Below are 22,971 nucleotides of genomic sequence, written 5' to 3' on the forward strand. Positions count from 1 at the left end.
CGTTCCTGGCATTGGTTTTTGTTTAAGACATGTCCTAGGCTGGCTTCAAACTCACTATATAGCTGAGGATGACTCTGAACTCATGATCCCGCTGCCACACACCACGTTCTGTGGTGTTTGGGATCGAACCCGGAATTTCATGAATGATATACAAACATTCTACCCACTGAGCTACGTTTCTACCTTCCATGCCTTAAACTTATCATGCATTTTTTTCTCAGATTGCTTCATGGGGTGATAAAATTTCAAGAAAGCCGGTTAAAATTAGACCCAGAGCAGTCACAGATGAACACTGGCCTTGGGGAGATGTCACGTTGGCCTCTCTGGAGCCGTTTCTTCTCCTCTGATGCAGTGGTTTGAGCTCTGACTTCTATGGTCCTTATGGGTAAAACGGATTTTTCTGTTCTATCTCTGTAATGAGCTCCATTTGTTTCCATTACTTCAAATTCAGTTGTTTATTAAAAATATTTTTAAAGCCAGGCCAGTGGTGGTAGTGGCGCACACCTTTAATGTCAGCACTTGGGAGGCAGAGGCAGGTTACCCAGGGCTACAGAGAGAAACCTTGTCTTGAAAAAAAACAAAACAAAAAAATAAAAACAAAACGAAACAAAAAACCAACAACACCAATACAAAATCCTATTCTTAATTTTAGAAACAGATAAGTTGCATTTTATATTAAAAAGTAACTACAATCTATTCACTTCACTCTCATGGTTGCTTCTAGTATTGACTACTTAGAACAGCTCAGAAATAATACAGAGAAGTTCAATAAATCTCTGCGCCCCTGACACTACCCTAAAGCCATCAGTGCACATTAACTCGAACATCACCTTTAAAGTGCTTAGCCAGAGCCAGCAGGATGGCTCAACTGGGAGTCACTTGCCACCAAGCCTGATGACCTGAGTTTAATCCCCAGAGCCCACATAGAAAAGTCACAACTGACTCCTTAAAGTTGTCCTCTGATCTCCACATGTGTGGCACTTGCATGCACTCACACACAATAAATATATAAATGTAAAAACACCAGCACGACCTCCCACCTTATTGTAGACATCAGGGGACAGGCACACCCATCAAATACCCTGTCCGAGTAGTAACTAGTTTGCACTGGGGTTTGGATACTAATAATCATAGCTTCATTTCAGAGTCCACATCCTTAACCACAATACCCTGTATTTTTCAAACACTGGGCTACAAATACAAGCCAGCAAGAGAACTCCCACCGACTCTACATCACCCCAAAAACTATCAGTGGCCTTTGTTTTAGTAAATCTCCAGATCCGGCATCAAAGTTTCCTCCAGAGAGAAAAGGCAAAGTTGGTTAAAAATCTTACCACTGGGCTGTCACAGCGGTGCCACAAACTGGACGGCAACAATGTCACCACCTCACTATTCTGAAAGCCATCATCCCAGATCCCAGTGCCAGCTGGGTTGGCTGGCACCTGCTGAGGGCTAGGAAAGGGAGCCTGCCAGGCTCTTCCCTAGTTCCTGGAGGTGTCTTGGTTTCTGTCAGATCACCCAGCCCACGTCCTCATCTTTGTAAGGCAACCATCAGTGCTCATGTTTTGCCTACTAAATGTCTCCATTTCAAAGGACATTAGCTGTAAGCCCCTAAGGACCTCCAATTGCCGGGTTCCATCCACAGAACACTCTAAGTGCCCTGGCAGCTGGGCCCTGCCTCCACCCTAGAGTTAAATGCACAAGCTCTGGACTTGAAATTCCACCAATCTCCACTCTGGAAAGCTTCACCCTAAAAAGGTCTACCCCACCCCCAAGAAACTCTGTATAAACCCTGCCTTCTGCTAAGTTCTGGGCTGTTTCTCGCCCGAGCAGGGGAGATCACATACCTGATTTTTCCCCTCCCAATAAATCTCTTGTGTGAGGTTTGTTAAGCAGTGTGACTTTGTGGTGTCTTTGGCTCCAGACTACCAGGATACTTTTCCATTTGAGTTTGAACACATTAGTCATAGCAGATTAGAGACCTCTTCTACCCCAGTATGGCCTCATCTAAATCAGTTGCATCAGAAATGATCCTATTTTCAAAAGGATATATTCTGAAGTACTTGAGGGTAAAGAATTTAACACATAGTCTTTGAGTTCGAGGCCAGCCTAGTCTACAGAGTTTCAGGACAGCCAGAGCTACACAGAGAAAACCTGTCTCAAAAAACAAAAACAAAATAAGCAACAAAAGAATATATCAAATATCATACGTACTGGAGAGACATCTCAGCAGTTGAGATCACTGGCTGCCCTTGCAGAGGTTTCCTAGTACCACATGGCAATTCACAAACACCAGTGATGCCGGGCGGTGGTGGCACATGCCTTTAATCCCAGCACTCGGGAGGCAGAGGCAGGCGGATCTCCGTGAGTTTGAGACCAGCCTGGTCTACAGAGCTAGTGCCAGGACAGGACAGAGAAACCTTGTATCGAAAACAAAACAAAACAAACAAACACCAGTGATAAGAGTGCTAGGGCATCCGGTGCTCTCTTCTGACCTCTGTGGGCTCCTGCATATGCGGGACACTGACAGACAGACAGACAGACAGACAGACACACGCACACAAAGTGAAGTATTTTAAAATTTTAACATATGACACAATTCAACTTATACCATTAGGCTTATTTCTTTCCTATAGTAATTTTCAATAATTAAATCCTCTTTTGGCAAATATGTAGAAGCTTGCTTCTCAGATATGACCAACAAGAGCGGCAGTGTCTTAGCTTTGGTTTAGTACCCAAATTTTACTGCCACCTGCTTCAAGAAGGGACCTGCTACAAGGTCTCTGAAAAAAACAATCCAGATAAGAATACTGACATCTAGGTTAGTTGGGGTGGCACATGCCATCAATCCCAGCAGTTTGGAAGCAGAGGCAGGCAGATCTCTGAGTCCCAGGACAGCCTGGGCTATGGAGAGAATATAGTGACATCTAAATGATGGCAGAACACACGAGCTGCTGGGGCTGCTCGGTGGGCAGATAGTGTCCACTAACCTTCCCATTCTTTTTAGGGGGAGGCGGGTGTATAGGTGGATGTTCAAGTGTGCATACATGTATGTTGTCTAGATTTTGTCAACTTGAAATAGGCTAGTCGTTTGGGGAACGGGACTCACGGTTGAGAAAATGCCTGCATAAAACTGGCCTATAGGGGCCTGCAGTGAAGTTTATTGACTAGTGATAGATGTGGGTGGTGCCATCCCGGACAGATGGTCCTGGAGGATATAAGCAAGCAGGCTGAGTGGCCTACAATGGAGCACGGCAGCCGGCAGATTTCCTCCAAGTCCTCTGCTTTAGTTCTGGTCCCCAAGCTGCTGCCTGGGCTTCTTTTCATGCCAGGGCTATATACAGTCAGTGGGAACAAATCTTTTCCTCTTGTGGTGTTCACTGCAGCAATAGACACACTGAGACAGCAGTGTAAGCCAGAAGTCAATGCTTTTCTGAGACAGGGACTCTCACTGAACCTGGAGCCCACTGATTCAGCTAAACTGGCTGGCCAGCAAGCTCCAGGGATTACCCCCTTCCCTGCAGCACTGGGGTAATAGATAATGTGCCACCAAGTCCAGCTAGGGGTGCTCTGGACCGCTTCCACAGCAAACACTACCAACTGAGCCGACTCCCCATCCCCTCAGAATATCACCTCTCCATACTCTTAGCTGCCTTAGGTAGGTCTCTGCCATTCCCTGTCCTGAATGCCTGTTAGGTTTTGCAGGTGGAATACTCAGGGTTACAGCATGGGTCATGCAGTGATCCTGCCGCAAACCTTTCAATGGCTTCCCCGCGAGACAGGCCAAACCCAGAGCTCTTAGTCTGACAGCTTTGATGTGGCCTCAGGACTTCTCCGGCATGCAGTCTCGCAGCAGCCGGCCATCTGCCTTGAACAGTGATCTATACTCTCATGTCCTGAGACATCATTCCAGGTTCAGAGCATTCATTCTCCTCCGCCACACGAACCTCACGCTTGTCCATTAAGGCAATGACTCCTTTGGTATTGTGGCCATCTTCACATCCACTCAGGAACAACTGCAGAACAGTGTTGCTTCTAGTTTGGTTCCCATCTTTACGTTGATATTCATAGCAGCTAGCAAGAGCCCGGCATGTGGTGGATGCTACAAAATATTAAATCAATTCTGCATTGACTTTTCGATTTGTTTTCATTCTTTCTAAATCTGAGCAGGTGGCTGATAGCAGGGTGGTTGGGAAGACCTTTCATGATGTCAGGAGCTGCAGCTCAACTACAGTCACATAAAACACATAAGCAGTGCGGCCCGGGGAATCACAGCGCTTCCATGCGATGACTGCACAGCGCCTAAGCTCACTAGAGTCTGTGCTTGAAAGGGCGGGCAGCACTCTGCTGCTCCTCGACACCTCGTGCAGCCAGCCTGTCACCTTTCGGGGGTGACCACCACTCTGGGAACCATGGCGAGAAATGACCACCACCCTCTGGCTTCTGCAGAGGACTGCCACTAATGGTTTTCATTCCAATCCTTTGTGTTTCTGAGACAGGGCTTCTCTGTGAGACAACTTTGGCAGCTCTGGCTGTCCTGAAATTCACTCTGTAAACAGAATGGCAGCTGCCTCCCAAGGCATGCGCCACCACCACCGGGCTTTCATTCCAATCTTAAATCTTTCCTCCAAAAGTGAAGATGTACCACAAGGGGCGGCACACATCTGTATCCCAGTCCTCTGAGGTACAGAGAGAAGGATACAATTTCAGGACCAGCGGCTCCACGCCCTCATGAGTCCCTATCTCAAAACACAAAACGGTGACTCAGACAAATGCTACGTTTCCATCATACGCAGAGTCTAGACTTAAACACACACACATGATATCAAAGTGGATGGGTTGGAGGACAGAGGTAACGGGAAGGGCGTGACCAAAGTGCATGATAGACAGATGGAAACAGCATAAACACATCATTCTTACGACAAATACATGCCAAGAAAGAAGCATGGGAAACAGAATCTCTTTAAATACAGATTGGGAAAGGAAGCGAGTCCACCATGTTAAAATGATGTCTAGCCTACTCCCATTATAATATGCTCAGAATTAAACCGGACATTAGCATTCTGTTACTTATTGTACTAGGGACTGAACCCAGGGCCTTGTGCATGTCAGACAAGCATTCTACCATTGCGCTATATCCCTAGGCGAACACACTAGCTTTTTTTAAAAACATTCTTTACATTTTATGTATTTTGTCTGCACGCATACATGCACTTGTGTGCTCAGCGTGCACGTGAAGGGTAACTTTCCAGGGTCGGCTCTTCCTTTCCAATTATGTGGGTCCCAGAGATCAATCACAGGCCTTGACCTGATGAGGCGTCTTGACAGGCCTAGTTTTAACTTTTCATTAGGAAGCTAAGGCAAAACAGTCATCCCTGCACCCCAGATTAAAACATGAGATTCTATATGGTATTCTAAGCAAATATGAAATCTACACCAAGAACTAGAAAGTCGTATTATTGGTATTCTGAATAAAGGAGAGTGTCTAAAAAGCACTGGCAAAAACTGCCTCACTCACTCAGATTTGCATCCTGTGCCTTCCTGCTCCACCTGGATTGTGACACAGAATTTCTCTCATCTGTCTTTGCTTATACTTTGTTCTGTATATTTACAAGTGTTTTGATCTTTCTTCCCAAATTATTCTTCTTCTCACAGAAAATACATGAGATCCTGCTTACTAGGCTTAGAGACTGGGTACCCAGGCAGAGTCCATCCGAGACAGTGTTCATGTGGGGGGCTAGCACAGCAAATAACCAACCCCATGAGCAGGCTGCAAAGCCATGCAGCCCGAGTCGGCATGTATTAAAAAATAAAACTAGGCAAACTGAAAGGAAGGAGAGACACCGTTCGGGGGGAGCGAGGAAGATATTAACATTGACACTTTAAAAACACCCTGATATCTGTCTCATCAAACCATTCATTCCTTAAAATGATTAAAAGATACAAAAGCGATGAACTTAACTGTAATTTCTGTGCTGTCTTTCAAGCTTGGCAGTCAAATCAGACCTGGAGGCAGGAGGTACTTTAGGACCAAGCAAACTTGCTTCAGATACTTTGTCAAATCTGTATTTAAGCTTATTTGGGTAAAACTGAGGGATGAAATCAATGACTTGACATTCAAAAGTAAACAATGAACAATGGCAATTATGAAATGACATCTACCACCACAGAATTCCTTGCATGAATTTTTAATGAATTATGAGCCAGTGAACATTACAGAATTAACCTTAATATTTCTTCTTTCCTATGAACAAGGTAACTATAACAGCCTATCTCCGGTAGGACAGAAGACCACAGTGAACACGAGTAACAATAATTAACCTTCGTCCACCTGCGCATGCTTCCTCAGAGACAAACACAAGGGCTCCCCACGGCAACAACAAATTCAATTACCTATGTTTTCCTGATCACAGCTACAGCTGAGATACAGCAGACCTCTCCACCCACAACACTGCACTCGGTGTTTTCTCTTCTTCCCTCTGTATCCTTGGAGGTAGTGAGGGGAGCAAGGGTCTCCTACTTTGTAGATGAGAAAACTCTAGGCGAAATCTTGCACAACCGCTCTCAACCGCTGCAGCACTCTCTAGCCAGCAGGGCATTTTTAAATCAGAACATATCCCAACACCAGAACCAGAATTATGGGGCCCGAGCTTAAATAGTTCTTTTTAGTCCCTCCAAACTCCAGCCAAGCTGGGGCAGCACTGATTTAAGTGCTACACCCCGTCTTCAGATACAACTGTCATCTTCTCTGTGACATCTTTCTGAGACCAGTGAAAACATGACCGCCTTCAACGCTGAGCAGTCTGCCTTAACGGTTTGACAGCCACACTGGTCTCTAGTAACAAACAGATCCAGCTATAAATGAAGGCTCTCTGTCCTCCGGTGCTATCCTAACTAGGAACAATCAATTCTATGAGCTAAGATGGCTTGTTCTGGGAATGGTGGCATACACCTGTATTCCAGGTGGGGAGGCTGAGGCAGGGAGTGCATTCAGGGATAGCCTGAGCTACATAGCGAGAGCCAGTCTTTAAAAATCAAAAACAAACCACAGAAAGAATGGCTTGGTGTTAAATACAGGAATCTCCTGATTTTTGGTTCAGTAAGGAATGAATAACCATATGATTTTGTTTTCCAGTCAGCACCTTCAAAACTTTGTTACAAATGAACATTTATGACAGGACAGAAACAAAGTTACAAGCCAAACCCATGAGAGGCTCCGGAGTTGCTCCTGAAGATGCAGCCAGTATAGCTACCAGCTTTTAACTATTCAGCCTTCATCCTTAGCCAGGTCTTCGATCAAATCTTACACACCACCAAATTGAGTTGTTTGAGACAAGAAAAACAAAAAACAAAAACAAAAAACAAAACCTTTCCTGGGCCAGCTATCTTCCCTAGTGAGTTTAACACATAATTCCATTTTGTACAAGGTTTCTTCTTGATACAGATTATAAAAAAAGAATCTTTAACAACTTTCTCTTTTTCAAGCAAATACAAATACCTGTAACCCTTTCAGGAGGCAACTACAGACCTGTTCCATGGCTGAAGCTGCCTGATTCAGAGAAGTATTGACAAACTTAACTCTCAAGGACTCCAAGAACCCCAGCAAGCTGCTCACTGTCCCTAATTTTATTAGATTTAAAACAAAATATACATACAGCAATCATGTAAAAAGTACAAAGATTTTACTTGCCTTCATCTATTCTTATGTATCTGAACCATATTAACTATACTTTCATACAGAAAGATGTTTCTGTTGTAACAAAAGAAAAAACAAAGCCCTCAGCTCAAGTGTTGAATTATAAATTCCAGAGAGTATTAGTGAGAAGGTTTATGGGTCAAAATAGGAAATAATGTCTAACTCTTTCCAATGAAACTTTCCAATTGTTGCCACCCTAGGTTTTCAGCGTTAAGCCCATGGGGCAATACCTAGGTGATTAAGAACACTCTTCACCAGGGTTCAGGCTGGCGCTGTTTCAGATGGGTGAGTAAACATTTTGTTGATAGCCCCAGTGGAGACTTTGAGGCTTCTGACTGTTGTATAATGTAAACAATATGAAATTAAAAATTCTTCATAACATCTACAGCATTATAAAGTTAGGAAATAAAAGAACCGTTGACCATGTATGTGTTCTAGGGTTTATACTAATAGCGCTCATACCGAGTGCTCTAAGAGCAGCCGGGACTGCTCTCTGTGGAGATCAGTTTTCTCAGAAGGCCAAAAACTAAAGACAGACGCCAAGAGACGCGCATTCCTATTACGTCTGAACCAGCCTTGCTGGCATATGCATAATTATAAGTAGATCTATTTCCCCAGTCCTTGGCCAACCGAGGAACCTTCACCATAATTCTGTTACAGCCGTGGACTATAAGCCCCAAACACAAATGAGCTAGTACACGTCTCCTCCTCCTCTTAGTATTACCCTACTGTCCCCAAATGTCGCTCTAATTTTGTACCATGTAGTGATTTTAAGAAACTGAATTAGAACAAAGCAATCCCTTTGTCCTTTTTTCTTTCTTTTCTTCTTCTTTTTTTTTTTTTTTACAGTTTTTACACACATTATATATACAACTTTTAAAATAGCTGCACAATTTTATTTCTCATTGCTGGAGAAGTGCAGTCCACGCAGACCATGCTTCTCAATATATTAAAAATATTAAATAAATCCAGCCAGTTTCATACGTTCTAAGTCAAGCTGGCTAGAAGTAAAGGGACTGGAGGAAGAACAGGCAGTTCTAAGATGGGACTGACCTTCATTCGAACACACTACATACATCCTGCGGTTTCCTTCTGCAGCACCTCTACACCTCACCTTTAAGCTGGAAGTAACACACTGCTAACGTAGAGAAGAATCTGTGGCAACATGCATATGTCAACTGCCCACTTAACCAACTGCAACCCTGAGGATTTTTCTGGCCCAGTGGAAAGAGGAAAACACTAAGATTGTCTCTGTTGTCCAGCTGCTTCTTCTCCAGCTCTCAACTCCATGTGTTCTCAGGATGTTTCTTGGGCATGCACACATGACACCATCACTTCATGGTTCTACTCTCCACAAGTAGATCTCTTCTCCACTGTCCTTCTTCCCCGAAAGCCACTGTCATCCATCCAGAGGTTTTCCAAGATAAACCAAAGTCACTTCTGTGTTGCCATATACAGCAGACACTGCTGGGTACAAGCAGACCTTCGGAAGTCCTCGAAAGGCAACCCCCAGGAACTCATACCCACGCTCAAAAGCTAAAGTCTTATCTTCCATGTCCAAGATGACTCGGATTCTCTCTCCTATCTGTAAACAGACATCACAAGGTTAGCAGGGTATCCACTGAAGGGATGGGTAGGAAAATGCTGGAAGGATCTCTATCGTCTAAGTTATCTCTGTAGATGAGAGGGGACTTTCTGTATCGGGTAAGGACTCAGAAGAAGGAACACACACCATTCTCAATGCAGGGCTTCTTTAGATGATTGTTAAAGAAGAGTCACATGGGATCTACATTTAATTACTTTAATTTATCCTTTGCTCAAAGCCTTTTCTTAAGGAAGTTAACACTACCATCTATAACTTGGTACGCTTTACCAAAAGGATCTTTCTAAATAACCCATTCATGTTGCTCCTATATATAAATAAAATATTAAATCACCAGAAAAAGAAATGATTTTTGTTTGTCTGTTTTGTTTTTTCTCTGTGTAGCCCTGGTCATCCAGGAACTCGCTCCGTAGACCAGGCAGGCCTTGAGATCCACCTGCCTCTGCCTCCTAAGTGCTGGGATTAAGGGTGTGCGCCACCACTGCCTGGCAAGGAATGAATTTTTGATATATGCTAAAGCTTAAATGAAGCATGAAAACACAACATTACATAAAACAAGCCAGCCAGAGAAAGATACATTTATAATTCCAGTATCTAGAATGATCATACAGAGACAGGCAGATTAGACACTAACAAGGTCTAGCAGGGAAGTGGAACTACTGTTGAGTGACAACAGCTTACGTTCAGGACGAAGAAAAACTTCTGGGGCTACAAGAAATGGCTCGGCTTTTCAGAGCACATGTTGCTCTTGCAAAAATCCCAGATTCGGTTCGCAGCACCCACAAGGTAGTTTACTACCATCTGTGACTGCAGTTTCAGGGACTTGACACCTCCTCTGAACTGCAGCATCAGTTACACACATGATTCACATACACATATGCAGGAAAACATACACACATAAAATAAAATTTTAAAAATCTACCCCACGCCCCAGACAGGGCTTCTCTATGTAACCCTGGCTGTCCTGGAACCCTGTGCAACCACGCCTGCTTTTAAAAAGGAACAGCAGCACTGTCTGTCTAAGCTTCCAACTCGATACACTCAGCTCTTCACCCAGTGTCGTCTCTCTAGCTGGCATCCACACAGGAAGGCTGCACTGGGATGCGAAAGTGGAAAGAAGGACTAGCTTCCATACGTGAAGACTGCTTGCCTCGCACACATGAAGGTCTGGGTCCAATGCCCAGCACCACACAACTGCCAGCACTTGGGAGGTGGAAGAAGGAAGACGGGAGTTCAGGGTCAACACTGGCTACACAGTGAGACCAGGGACAGCCTAGGCTACACGAGCTCCTGTCTCCAAACGCGGGTAAAAGATATAGACAGTCCTAAGATTTATAACTGAGATTTACTACTTCCTGATTATGGCAACTCTTGCTGTTGTCATTAACTTTCGATCATTTCTTTTCTGTCACAATGACCGCCGATATCTGCTATTATTCACTCTGCCCAACTGGACCACGGACATCCCCATCTTGCAGTCCTCTAAACCGTCTTTACCGTGCCTCCCAACCACACACATAACCACACTCCCGTCTGTCGTCCTAGGCGTCCTCTCATCAGTCTCAGGAATTAACCCTATATTGCAGCAGATTAAGAAGACACAATTAATTCTGCTGAAATTCACAAGTTTGCCTCACCTTGAAACATGCCACATGTATGTTTACGGTAAAGGAAGCGAAAAGCACAAGATTCTCTAGTATTGGTGGCTACCAGTGGGTGAAATGTGCGTGGCAGGCACACCTTTGATCTCAGCACTTGGTAGGCAGAGGCAGGTGGATCTTTGAATTCAATGGCATTCTGATCTACAGAGAGAATTCTAGTACAGCCAGGCCACACAGCACAGCACTGTCTCTAAAGACAAACAAAAACGTGGATGGCAGAACAAGTAGACACCAGAAAGGAGCAAAGGACGAGAGCATCCAAATCTGCACACGAGCTCCACCCACATCCATGTGAAACACAGATGACACGCGCATGAAAAGCTCCCAGGGAAGTGGACTGAGAAGCAGACATGCCGAGAAGAGCAGAGCTGAAACCTGCTGCTGCATACCATAGGGGCAGGAAGTTTGCAGTCTTGAGTTTCAGCAAGTTAACCGTCTACCATTACAAGAAAACCTGCGCACACCAAAAAAATAAAGCAGTTTCTAGAAAAAGAAGACAGCCCAGATTTGCTAGTACACCTTACCCACACATGCAGTTTTCAATTAAAAAAAAAAATCACTAAGATAAAATAGGAAAAGTATGACTCTCGAAGTGGTGGGAAATCAAAAGAAACCAATTTGCTGGGCATGCCTTTAATCCCAGCCCTCAGGAGGCAGAGGCAGGCAGATCTGTGAGTTCAAGGCCAGCTTGGTCTACAAAATAAGTTTCAGATCAGCCAGAACTACACAGAGAAACCTTGTCTTGAAAATCAAACAAACAAAAAATTGACTCTTACCTGGACATTTGATAAAGAATTCAAAGTATTTATAGTTATTACGTGAGTGTATAAATATATATGTGTATATATATATCTGTGAAATGCAATTAAATAATATGTATGCACTAAATATTACAGCCATTCCAAATATGTCCAAAGAATGAAAGAAACATGAAATCAATAGAGAAACGGATACAGAAAAAAGAAACCGAATGAAATCTAGATCAAAGCATACGATAACTAGAACTCATTAGCCTGGTTCAACAAGTTGAGACGGTAATAAACTGGTAGTAGACATGAAGCTAGAGCCACAGAAATTATGCAATCAAAGAAGACAGTGAGTGCCAAGTGTGGTGACACACACCTTTCAGTGCCGCACCAAGGAGAGGCGGGTGGCCAGCGAGGGATATATAGTGAGACATTGTCTCAAAAGCAAGAGAAGGCTTGTGGATGAAGAATAAAAAAATCATGAATTAAGGGGCGCAAAGATACTATTAAGCAGTTCAACAGTTATAATGTAAGTAAATGGACTAAACTCTTAAAAGACAGTCTGTAAAATGCTGTTAAATAAGAAAGGTTCAACCATATACTATTTAGGGGTCCCATCTTAGTAACAAAATGAATCAAAAGCAAAAGGCTGGAGGAATGCTTTATAATAGTATTCCGTAAAAAGTTGGAGTCGCTACATTAAAGTCAGACAATACAGACTCAAACAGGAAGATTGATAGAGTCAAAGGTCATTTGCAATGATGAACAGGGAACTCTAACAATTAGAGCCCTTAAGTCTATGGAGCAAAAACTGAGAGCCCCAAAACAAAAATAGACAAGTTAGGGAACACAGAGACTTCAATACTTTTCTCAGTAAAAGAACAAGTAAAAAGAAAAATGAGGGGTGGAGAGATGGCTTAGCAGTTAAGAGCACTGGCTGTTCATCCAGAGGTCCTGAGTTCAATTCCCAGCAACCACATGGTGGCTCATAACCACCTATTAGATCAGGTGCTCTCTTCTGGCATGCAGGCAAACATGCAGACAGAACACTGTACACATAACAAATAAATCTTTAAAAAAAGAAAGAAAAATCAGTAATAATATAGACGACTTAAATCCTATCAATCCATCTGACCTAAGATTTTCAGAATATTCCATCTAAGAACTGGGTTAACCAGTATAAATATATTTCTAAAAAATGGAAATAAGCCAGGTAGTGGTGGTGTACAGCTTTAATCCTAGCACTCAGGAGGCAGAGACAGGTGGAATCTCTGAGTTCAAGGTCAGCCTTGTCTACAGGAGTGGGTTCCAGGACAGCCAGGACAACAACACAGAGAAACCCTGTTTCAAAAACAAAACAAACAAATGAAAACAAACAAACACAAAGAAGAAAAAGGAAGAAAAAACAAAGAACAATCCCCGAAAACAAGGACATCAGGATTTCCACTGCACCTGAAATAGTGATAAGACTTCATGTTCAGCGATAGAACTGCACCGTCCTCTCTATAGGACATATATAGAGCCTAAAGAGACAATGAGGAATGATTTTACGAAGGAAAATCCTTTCAGCTTTTGCACCTCAAGAAATGTATATATGGCCAGGCATTGGTGGCGCACGCCTTTAATCCCAGCACTAGGGAGGCAGAGGCAGGCAGATCTCTGTGAGTTCGAGGCCAGCCTGGTCTACAAGAGCTAGTTCCAGGACAGGCTCCAAAAGCTACAGAGAAACCCTGTCTCAAAAAGCCTAAATAAATAGTGTGTGTATATATATTACCCTTTATATTAGTGTGCCAGAACTGATAATTTTATTACCATATTTTTTTATGTGTATTGGTCTTTTGCCTGAATGTCTGGGCATCACTTGCATGGCAGTGTCTGTGGAGGCCAGAAGAGGGCATCATATCCCTGGGAACTGGAGTTAACAGACAGTTGTGAGCTGCCATGGATGCTGGGAACTGGACTTGGGTCCTCTGGAAGAGCCAGTGCTCTTAACCGTTGAAGTATCTTGCCAGCCCCTCAAAGCATTATTGAAGCTAAAGATTTCAAACTACCCGTGGTTCCAAAATGTGAAATCTACAGTCCCTCAAGACTTCTGCTTTGGGAATTTCTTTTTTAAAGATATTTTTAAACATTGTGTATTTATATGTGTGTGCAAATGTTTGCAGGTGTCCACAGAGGTCAGATAAGGGAGTTGAGGCCCCTGGAGCTGGAGTTAAAAAGTAATTGTGAGCTGTCCACAGTAGGAGATGGAAACTGAACTCTGAAAAGCAGCAAATACTCTTAATTGCTGAGCCAACTCTCCAGCCTACTTGTTGGAATCTTATTGAATTGTTTTATTCTCTGCTGAATCTATAATACGGCTTTAAGACACAAGAATTGTAATTTTAACTCTAGAATCAAATGAGTGCAAGACATTAAGATGGAAGAATATGAGGTAGGGAGGTGGCTCAGCAGTTAAGAACACTGCCTGCTCTTCTAGAGGACCTAGGTTCAATTCCCAGCACCCACATAGTTGCTTACAATGTCTGTAACTACAATTCCAGGGGACTGACATAATCTTCTGGCTTCCAGGGGTACACAGACATACAAGCAGACAAAACACTCATACCCATAAAATAAAATTTAAAAATAAATTTAAGATACAGAAAATAAATGTAGCAGTCTGCCTGAACTTGTTTATCTCTACAGAAAACACTAATACCTCGAAGGGCTTTGAATCCATACATTAGTAAGAAACAGAGGGTAAATATGCATGTATAGCACATGCATTTGTTGTGATGATGAGGTGACCAGAAAAGGGGGGCAGGGAGTCCTGGATGTTTCATGACACATGGAGGATGACAACCTTGGACACGAGCCACACTGGTCTTCTGAAGCACAGCCTCGCTTCTTTAATCACATTACATGCAGGCGATGTGATGCTATGGCAACTGAGCGCAAAGTGTTTCTGAGACAGCATGGCCAGCAAAGCCTAAAATATTTACTCTTTGGCCCTGTATGGAAAGTGTGGCAACCTCTGACCCAGGACAAAGATTGGTTACTCAAATATGTATTAAGAAATACTGACACATAACCTTCAACTATTTACTTTAAAAATTACCAAAGACAAAAATCTATAGTGGCTATATAAAAATGTTTCTGTTTTAAACAAATTAAGATGTGATTTGAAAAGACCCACACAAGAAAATATCGTTTCTCACCTGATACTTTGGTGCGTTGTTGCACTGTGGAAAACTGCCATTGACTTCTCCATTATGTAGCAGATTATTGTCCACCAGATTCCAGCCCCAGCTCTGGTCGTCACTCCCCAGCAATGCCACATAACCTTGGCACTGCATCGGGGCCCGTTTCGTAGCAATTCCTATCACTGCCACAGTGCCCAAAGGGCCCTCCCACCATACTTCCCAGGCGTGGCGGCCCTCACTGAAACCAATCTTGGTCCTTGCACCATCGGTGCTCTGAGCAATGGGGTTCCGATGTAATGTAAAGCCATTCTTCTTGATATAGACATTCCTGGAGCAGTCATTTGTGCTGAAGGCATGTTGGAAAGCACGTACCTAAAAACATGAGAAACAGACCAAAAGAATAAACTCGACTTCTTTTTTCTTAAATATTAAAATGTAGCAAACTAAATGTAGTGGCTCACACTTGTGATCTCAGCCCTCTGGGAGGCTGAAGCAGAAGTGAAAGTTCAAGGCCATCCTGGGCTACTGAGCAAATCCCATCTCTCTCCCCTGCTCCCAAACCAAAAAACTTGAGGCTTTGTGTTTATAAATAATAAGATCATAAACTTTTAAATAGCACACTATTTCCAAATAATGAATAAAGCTCTAGCTGGAAAATTAACATTAAATACTGTACCCCATTAAAAATAACTCCTAGCTAGAGCTAGGCATAGTAATACATGCAGATATTTTCTAAATCAAAAAAAAAAGCAGAAGAGAATTAAGTCCTCGTGATAATGTTAATATTTTCTCAGACTATTCCACAATTTTTTAAGATTTATTTATTATGTATACAGTGTTCTGCCTGCATGTGTGTCTGCAGGCCAGAAGAGGGCGCCAGACCTCACGTGAGCCACCATGTGGTTGCTGAGAATTGAACTCAGGACCTCTGGAAGAACAGCCAATGCTCTTAGCCTCTGAGCCATCTCTCCAGCCCCCTAGTTCACAATTCTGACAAATTCCAGGTGTTTTTCCTCTAATTCTTCCCTCTGTCACAGTGACAGCCTCTTGCTCAACCTCCTATCACAGCTTCCCATTCTGTTGAACTGATTCTCCAGCATTCACTTTGAGTGACGCCCTCTCTGCCCCACAGAAGCCTACAAATGCAGTCCTTAGCCTTAAATTCCTTCCAGAGCTCTTTCTGAAACAGTATCTCCACAGACTCTCAGGTCAGCTAACAACTTTTGACAGCTCCACACAGAGGACCACTTCCACTCCAAGTTCCTCCTGGCTCCAAAGCCTCTCAGCAGGCTGATGCACTTCCTACCCCACCTGCCTCGCTGGGCTCCTAGTGCCCCATCTGCTGCCCTCTTCTTTGTTCTCTACCACCACCTCCGTAAAGATATTCTTAGCCAGGGCCACCCAATCCTCATCCTCCTCCTCTCCTGATCCCCATTCACTATTGTCTGTACCACGTAATGCTTAATTATAAGGATCTTGTTTTCTAATGTGCATCTGAGCAGATGATTCTAGTAAACAGTTTTTGCAAAAACAAAAACAAGAAAAACCTAATGTAATCTAAATTGGTCAGTGTAGAACCTGCAAGAAATGGGAAAGACAGAAGAGCACATCAAGCAACATCATGGGAATGAAATCAGAAACCTCGGATGGTAACAAAAAAACTACAGGGGAGGAGGTGGAAATGGAATCAATCTGCAGTCTAAGATAGCCTAAAAAGACGTAGCAACTCCTTATCATGAGAATGTATACAGACACTGATTAAATAAACTATAAATTAAACTATAATATTCCATGTTTATGAGGCAACACTGCAATTTTCTATTAAGATATTACTGTCAGTTTCTTCTCTCTCTCTCTCTCTCTCTCTCTCTCTTTCATTGATTCATTCATTCACTTTGTTTTCTAAGACAGGGTTTCCCTGTGTAGCTTTGGAGTCTGTCCTGGACTAGTTCTGTAGACCAAGCTGGCCTGGAACTCACAGAGATCCACCTGCCTCTGCCTCCCGAGTGCTGGAACTAAAGGCATGCACCACCACCGCCCGTCTTGTCAGTTTCTTTTTAGAGATGACACTCGGATCATAGTATGTGTCTTTGTTTTTAAAATACTGAAAAATTCAAATGAAATGAAAAATACCCAATTAATAATGTTTAAAGCTGAATGTGCCTTTAGTCCCAGCATGTGAGGCAGACGCAGGCGGATCTCTGAGTAGAGGTCAGCCTGGTCTACAGAGAAACAAATACTATCTTGAAAAACAAAATTAAAGTCAAGTAGTCTCAGTTTCTGAACAACCTAGTGATGGAGGAAGGTTATTGGTTAAAAAATAAAGAAACTGCTTGGCTCTCATAGTTTAAAACATAGGTGGAAGGAGTAAACAGAACAGAATGCTGGGAGGAAGAGGAAGTGAGCTCAGAGGCTATGGTCCCTTCTCCCGGGCAGACGCCATGAAGCAAGCTGCCAGGTCAGACATGCTGAATCTTTCCCGGTAAGACTGATGCTACACAGATTATTAGAGATGGGTTGATCGGGATATGAGAATTAGCCCATAAGAGGCTAGAGCTAGTGGGCCAAGCAGTGTTTAAATGAATACAGTTTATATGTTGTTATTTCGGGTAAAGCTAGCCGGTGGCAGGAGCTGGGTGGCAGAATGCAACCCGCAGCTCCTACAACAACCTAGATTTCCTATTTCAACATATCAGTACAGTACAGCTTTGGGCTTTTGAATAGTTTCCCCTGAGCTCACCAGCCCACCCTCCTTCTCCAACATACTCTCTACTTCTCAACAAGCTGTCTCTAATTCTGTTTCTACAAATGAAAACAAAGACCTAGCTTAGGATATAAGCCTGGATATAATTTAGAGAAGTATAGACAGACACAAGCATTTGGGATAACCAGTGCTACCTGGAGATATGTAAAACATGAGTTATAAAAATTTCTGGAAATGGGGGTGTAACTCAGTAAATGCTGAACATGCATGGGATCCTGGGTTTGAGACACAGCATGACAGATAAGGGAAGGGAAGGAGGAAGAAAAAGATGAACCAACTGCACACTTCCTAGAGTCATGCTATCCCCACCCCAGTCCTGCTGCCGGCTCTTCGGGAGTTCTATTTGAGCCACCCTCCCTAATCTCGCCCACCCTGTCTGCAGCAGTTTTCCCAGCCGTGCCCTCCTCTCTATGCGCCCTCTGTATCTCATGGCCTGGTCTCATGAAAACACAGCTTTTACTTCTTCCTTCATCTGTTCAAACTTGTATGGTTTTTCAATTGCAGAATAAAGCCCAAACAATGTATCAAAACCTGTGTTTCAAAAGGCCTTCATATATCTAGTGCCAGGTTACCTTTATAATCACATTTCCCTTCATTCAACTAAAATTACTTTCTATCTTTAGCCTAGAACTTTCCTGAGCCTTACCTACCAAGTGCTGCCTGACATCTGTTGAGTGTCTCAACTCTGTGCACTCTGCTCTTCCACAGATGAACTCTAGCTCAAGTGACACATTATGTACCTCAAATACCTAGGAGTCATTCCCTGCTCTTCCTTCTTCTTCATTTCTATTTCAAAACTACTGCCAAATTTTGTAGATGCTTTAAGGAAAAGATTGTTTGATCCCGCAAATTTCAGAGAAAACATAGATAATCCCAATATCTTAATTTTCCCTGAGTGAAAAAAATCAATTTTAATGTATGATGACCTAAAATCCTAGTGCCATACCTAAAGACAATAGGAGGAACGGTCATCAAATCCTGTAGATTCTATTTCCTAAGTGTTTATTTCTCTCCATCTCCTTCACTACCTACTTTCTAACAGATCTAAAGGATTTCTAAAGTCTTCTTCCAACCTCTTCTCCTTACTGAAGTAAAAATAACCTCTTTAAAATACAAACCAGTCCAACCACCAGTCCCCATGTCTGTTTCTCTTGCTCACAACTAGAAACGGCTTCACTACGCTTGTCCCACTGCTTTTCATCTTATTCACACCGGCAGCGTCTGTGCTAAGGACTACCGCTGACATTCTAGTTTCTCACACCAGCAGATTCCCTTAAGAGGCTCTTCTTGCTCCTCTTGGCCTGTTTATCCTTATCCCTGGGGTTTCACTGAGCCTATGCACCACGTCTGAACTCCGTACCCAGCTAAAGCCCCCATTACTGGCACTCGGAATACAGTGTAACTCTCACTCACAATACTCATCAGTGATCAGATTAACATCTATTCCCCAGGCTGGGGGATGTAGCTAGCATGTATTCAATCCCCAGTACTGAAAAAGAGAAACACAGGCAGGCTTGCACACGCATATGTGCGTGCCTTCTATAGACTATAATCCCCATAAGGCACATGTTGGTAAGACTTTGCATTTTTGCTTTCCCTTTATGTTTTTCTGTTCAGAGTTCTTCATAAAATTTTCAAATCTACCTCATCTTAAAGTTCAGCTTAGTATCATCTTCATGTCAAACCTTTTCTAATTCTCCATTCAACTCTTTCCCTTCCAGTGAACTTCCTACACTACACTAAGGAGCAATGTGTGCCATGTGTTACATACATTCCCCTCCACTAAGGACTTCAGACTCCCTGAGTACTTCTCCAATTACGTTAACTTTCCATCTTCAGAATATTCACCTAAACCCAGGATAAGTACAAGTCCACCCTGAAGCTGCAGTGCACACAGCAGAAAGTTAAAATATTAGAAACTTAAGGAGACTGTCTGGAAAAATACAAAACTAGTATCAATTTAGGTGGTTTCCAAGGATGAGACCTGGGTAGCAGTGGGACAGCAGCAAAGGAAGACAGGTTACTTCTACTGATGCTCAGCTCACATGGATACATTATCTACTGCACGCTAGGTAAACTCTTTGTGTGTGGTGTGTGAGTGTGTGTACAGAGTACTTACCCATGTGCATAAGCCAGATGTGAACACTGGATGGCTTCCTCTTTGGCTCATCACCTTATCTTTTGAGACAAAGCCTCTCGCTAAGCCTGAAGCTTGCAATTTTGGCTAACCCAGATGGCCAGCGACAGCCCAAGATCCACTTGGCTCAAGCCCTGCCTGCTGGGTTGCGGATACACGCCAGCCTAGCTTTTCCAGCCAGCCTGGGCATCTGAGGTACTCATGCTCACCCAGCAAGCAACTCACCTACTAAGCTGTCTTTCCTGTCCTTTTATCTCAATCTTGACTCATGTAAATATAACTATCATAAGTAAATACAAAAATGTATTCATTTATTTTGTTTTTTAAAATAAGGTTTCACTTTGTAGTGGCTTCAAATTCATTTTGCTCCTCCTGCTTCAGTCTCCCAATGCACCACCAGATCAAGCTTAGAAGCCTTAAGCTAGACAAAAATAATAAATCTTAAAGGACAATTTTTAATTTTTTTTTCTTGAGAAGGGATCTTACTACATAGCTTTGGCTAGCCTTGAACAGAGACCCACAGAGGCCAAATTTTTAAAGTTAAAAACACTGACTGTCAAGCAAAGTAGGACAATATTGAAACCTTCTGCATTCTCCTCTAAATTACTATACAACTAATACCCACTGACTATCTGTACTACACAAATACAATCCTGGCAAATGATGTTCTTTTACTTAACAAGAAAAACAAGGACTTAAGAATGCTCTCTAGATAGGTGGTAGTGGTGTACGCCTTTAATCTCAGCACTCAGGAGGCAGAGGCAGGTGGATCTCTGTGAGTTCGACATCAGCCTGGTTTACAAAGCAGGTTCCAGGACACCCAGGGCTGTTACCCAGAGAAATCCTGTCTTTAAAAAAAAAAAAAAAAAAAACTCAAAACAAAACAACAAAACAAACAAAAACCTCCCTGATCTTCCAGAGTACCAAAGTTCAGTTCCTGGTGTGAGCGAGCGTGCGTGCGTGCCTCTGTGTGTGTGTGTTTGGGGGAGCTCGCATCTGTCTGTAACTCCAGCTCCAGGAGATGACACTGTCTTCTAGACTCTGTGGGTACTGGTATTCACATATTTGTGAATTCACACACTCGCATCAAAATATTTTGCCAAGAGTGGTCACACCTGCATCTCAGGCATTGGAAGGCAGAGCCAGGTGGGTTTCTGTTAAGGTCTAGGCCAGCCTGGATTGCTAGTGAGAGACCCCGTCTCAGGAAAAAAAGAAAGACTATCTGATAATTGACATATTCAACAGCAGTGTTCCTTCTCTTATCACACTAAAACTTGTTTTAATATAAAATAAACCAGTAGCAGTGATCCATACTATAATTCTAGCACTCTCAAAGAGACAGAAGTGGCAAGTTGGAGACTGCCCTGAACTATATAGTGAGACCCTGCCTCCAAAGTAGACATAATATGTGTATATACATATTTATAATACACATATATTGAAAGAAATAGTGTATCTATTTCACATGAAAAATTACTTTGACACTCACTAGCATATACCATTAAAAAGGGATATGCTTGCCATATTCCAGATCTGACTTTATCATCTCTCATATATGCTCCTTGCTTTGTTTTGGGGCAGCGTCTCTTATTTTGTGTAGCTCTGGTTGTCCTGGAACTCGATATGCAGACCAGGCTAGCCTCAAACTCACAGAGATGCACCTGCCTTTGGCCCTGGAGTGCTGGGATTAAAGGTGTGCAGCCCCACACCTGGCTTCAAATATGCTGATGACTGCTATTTTAAAGAGCTACTATCTGTCTAAATGAGCCTGAACCCGAGGACCATTGTCTGGGCTGGAGAATCCTTGGTCCTGCCACAACCTGTTACTTAGCATTCTAATTTTGTCATGTAGACACAGGAATGGGAGAAAAAAAATACCAAAACAAAACCCAGAAAAATAGCAATCAACGTTTAGATGATAAATACAACAGAAGAAACATCAACTGGGTAGAACTATGAAAAAGATATCAAGGAAGTAATCAATAATAGTAGCACGAGGCAGCTTTATGAGTTATATGGCACCAATGGAAGGCTGTTCTTTTAAAATCTCTTCCTTGCAAATTAGTTAGCAGGATGCATAAGCCCAAACTCACTTGGAAGCGTTAAATACTGTCGCTGTATGAGAACGTCGGCACAAAGAATGAAAGAAAATGTGCTTATTAATCAGAGCTTGGAAAAGCTGAGGTGAACGCAAAGATCCCGGCAACTAAACCCATTTTAAAGCAACCAAGATGAACTAATGTCATAAGTCGATCTGGAGGCCGGGAAAACAGAAAATCAAGGATACTGGCTGGTGGTCCGCCTGTAAGACAGTCGAAAGAAGAACGAGTGGTGAAGATCAGGGATGGAAAGCCACCTAACATTTTAAAAAGTGAGGTGGCTCACGAAGCAGAACTTCAATGCAAAGAAAAGACCTTTACGGAGAGGAGGGGTAAGGACGGTACTGACTGGCTGAAGCCGTGGAAAGGCGGGATGATGAGGTGAGACACCTGACTCAAGCTTAGAAGATACACCCCGAGAACGGCGGGCAGGACAGGAGCCGGGCTTCGACGTGGCCCGGGCTTCCCTCACCTTGGCCTTGTAGCTGGGCAGGTTGCAGAGGATGTCCGTGCGCAGAGCCTCTTCTGCCAGGCTGCGGGCGCACAGGCTCCGCCACACCTCGCTGTTCTCGTCGCCGTGGAGGCAGCGGTACCAGTGCTTGCACACCAGGGCGCAGCTCCGCAGCTCGGACAGCTCCAGGTAGGAGAACACCAACTCCAGCACCCGGCTGGGCAGTCGGCCGCCGGCCCCGGAGGACCCCGAACCCGCGCCCGCGCCAGCGCCCCCGCAGCCAGCGCCGCCCGAAGCTGCTCCAGCCCCCGGGCCCGGCGCCGCCATCGCCTCACCAGCCGGCCCGAGGGCCGCCGCTGCCGCCGCTTCGCCCCGTCTCGGCACTGGAGGCCAAGCCTCGCCTAGAGATCGGAGCAGCACGCTCCACCAACCCTTTCAGCTCGGGCCAGCGGCGCCTCCACCGCTCCCGCCCCTGCTCGGGGGCGTCCGCCGCGTGCCCCGCCTCACTGAGGGCAGACGCGCGGGCCACTCGGGTCCCCGCCCCTCGTAGCCGCTCAGCGCGGGCGCCGGAACCACCCGCCTCGCCCGGCCTCCCCGCGACGCACCCCGGGATCCGCCATGCGGGTTGA

At 43.8% G+C, this 22,971-nt stretch overlaps 1 protein-coding gene and 1 non-coding gene across 2 annotated transcripts; both read right to left on the reverse strand.

Annotated features, from left to right (window-relative positions):
• Positions 1–6,176: 6,176 nt before the first annotated feature.
• On the reverse strand, positions 6,177–22,945 carry Fbxo45 (F-box protein 45). Its single transcript, XM_050159779.1, has 3 exons — positions 22,364–22,945; positions 14,907–15,263; positions 6,177–9,281 (listed from the first exon to the last, which is right to left on the reverse strand). The coding sequence occupies exons 1-3, from the start codon at positions 22,667–22,669 to the stop codon at positions 9,096–9,098; spliced, it is 849 nt and encodes a 282-aa protein (XP_050015736.1). The 5' UTR covers positions 22,670–22,945; the 3' UTR covers positions 6,177–9,095.
• On the reverse strand, positions 18,487–18,629 carry LOC126512240 (small nucleolar RNA SNORA79). Its single transcript, XR_007594963.1, has one exon. It is a non-coding gene; the product is annotated as a small nucleolar RNA SNORA79 (small nucleolar RNA).
• Positions 22,946–22,971: the final 26 nt, after the last annotated feature.

Source organism: Alexandromys fortis, unplaced genomic scaffold, assembly GCF_014885135.2.
Source record: "Alexandromys fortis isolate MF-2015 unplaced genomic scaffold, M_Fortis_MF-2015_v1.1 scaffold_119, whole genome shotgun sequence".
Classification (NCBI taxonomy): Eukaryota; Metazoa; Chordata; class Mammalia; order Rodentia; family Cricetidae; genus Alexandromys; species Alexandromys fortis.

What these genes read in the sequence shown, in the direction of transcription:
- Fbxo45 (XM_050159779.1), bottom strand. Translation starts at nt 22,669, where the DNA reads ATGGCGGCGCCGGGCCCGGGGGCTGGAGCAGCTTCGGGCGGCGCTGGC. An exon ending in TGCCCAGCTACAAGGCCAAG is followed by an intron (nt 15,264 to 22,363) that starts GTGAGGGAAGCC and finishes TCATGTTTTTAG; the next exon opens with GTACGTGCTTTCCAACATGC. An exon ending in ACAACGCACCAAAGTATCAG is followed by an intron (nt 9,282 to 14,906) that starts GTGAGAAACGAT and finishes GTCTGTTTACAG; the next exon opens with ATAGGAGAGAGAATCCGAGT.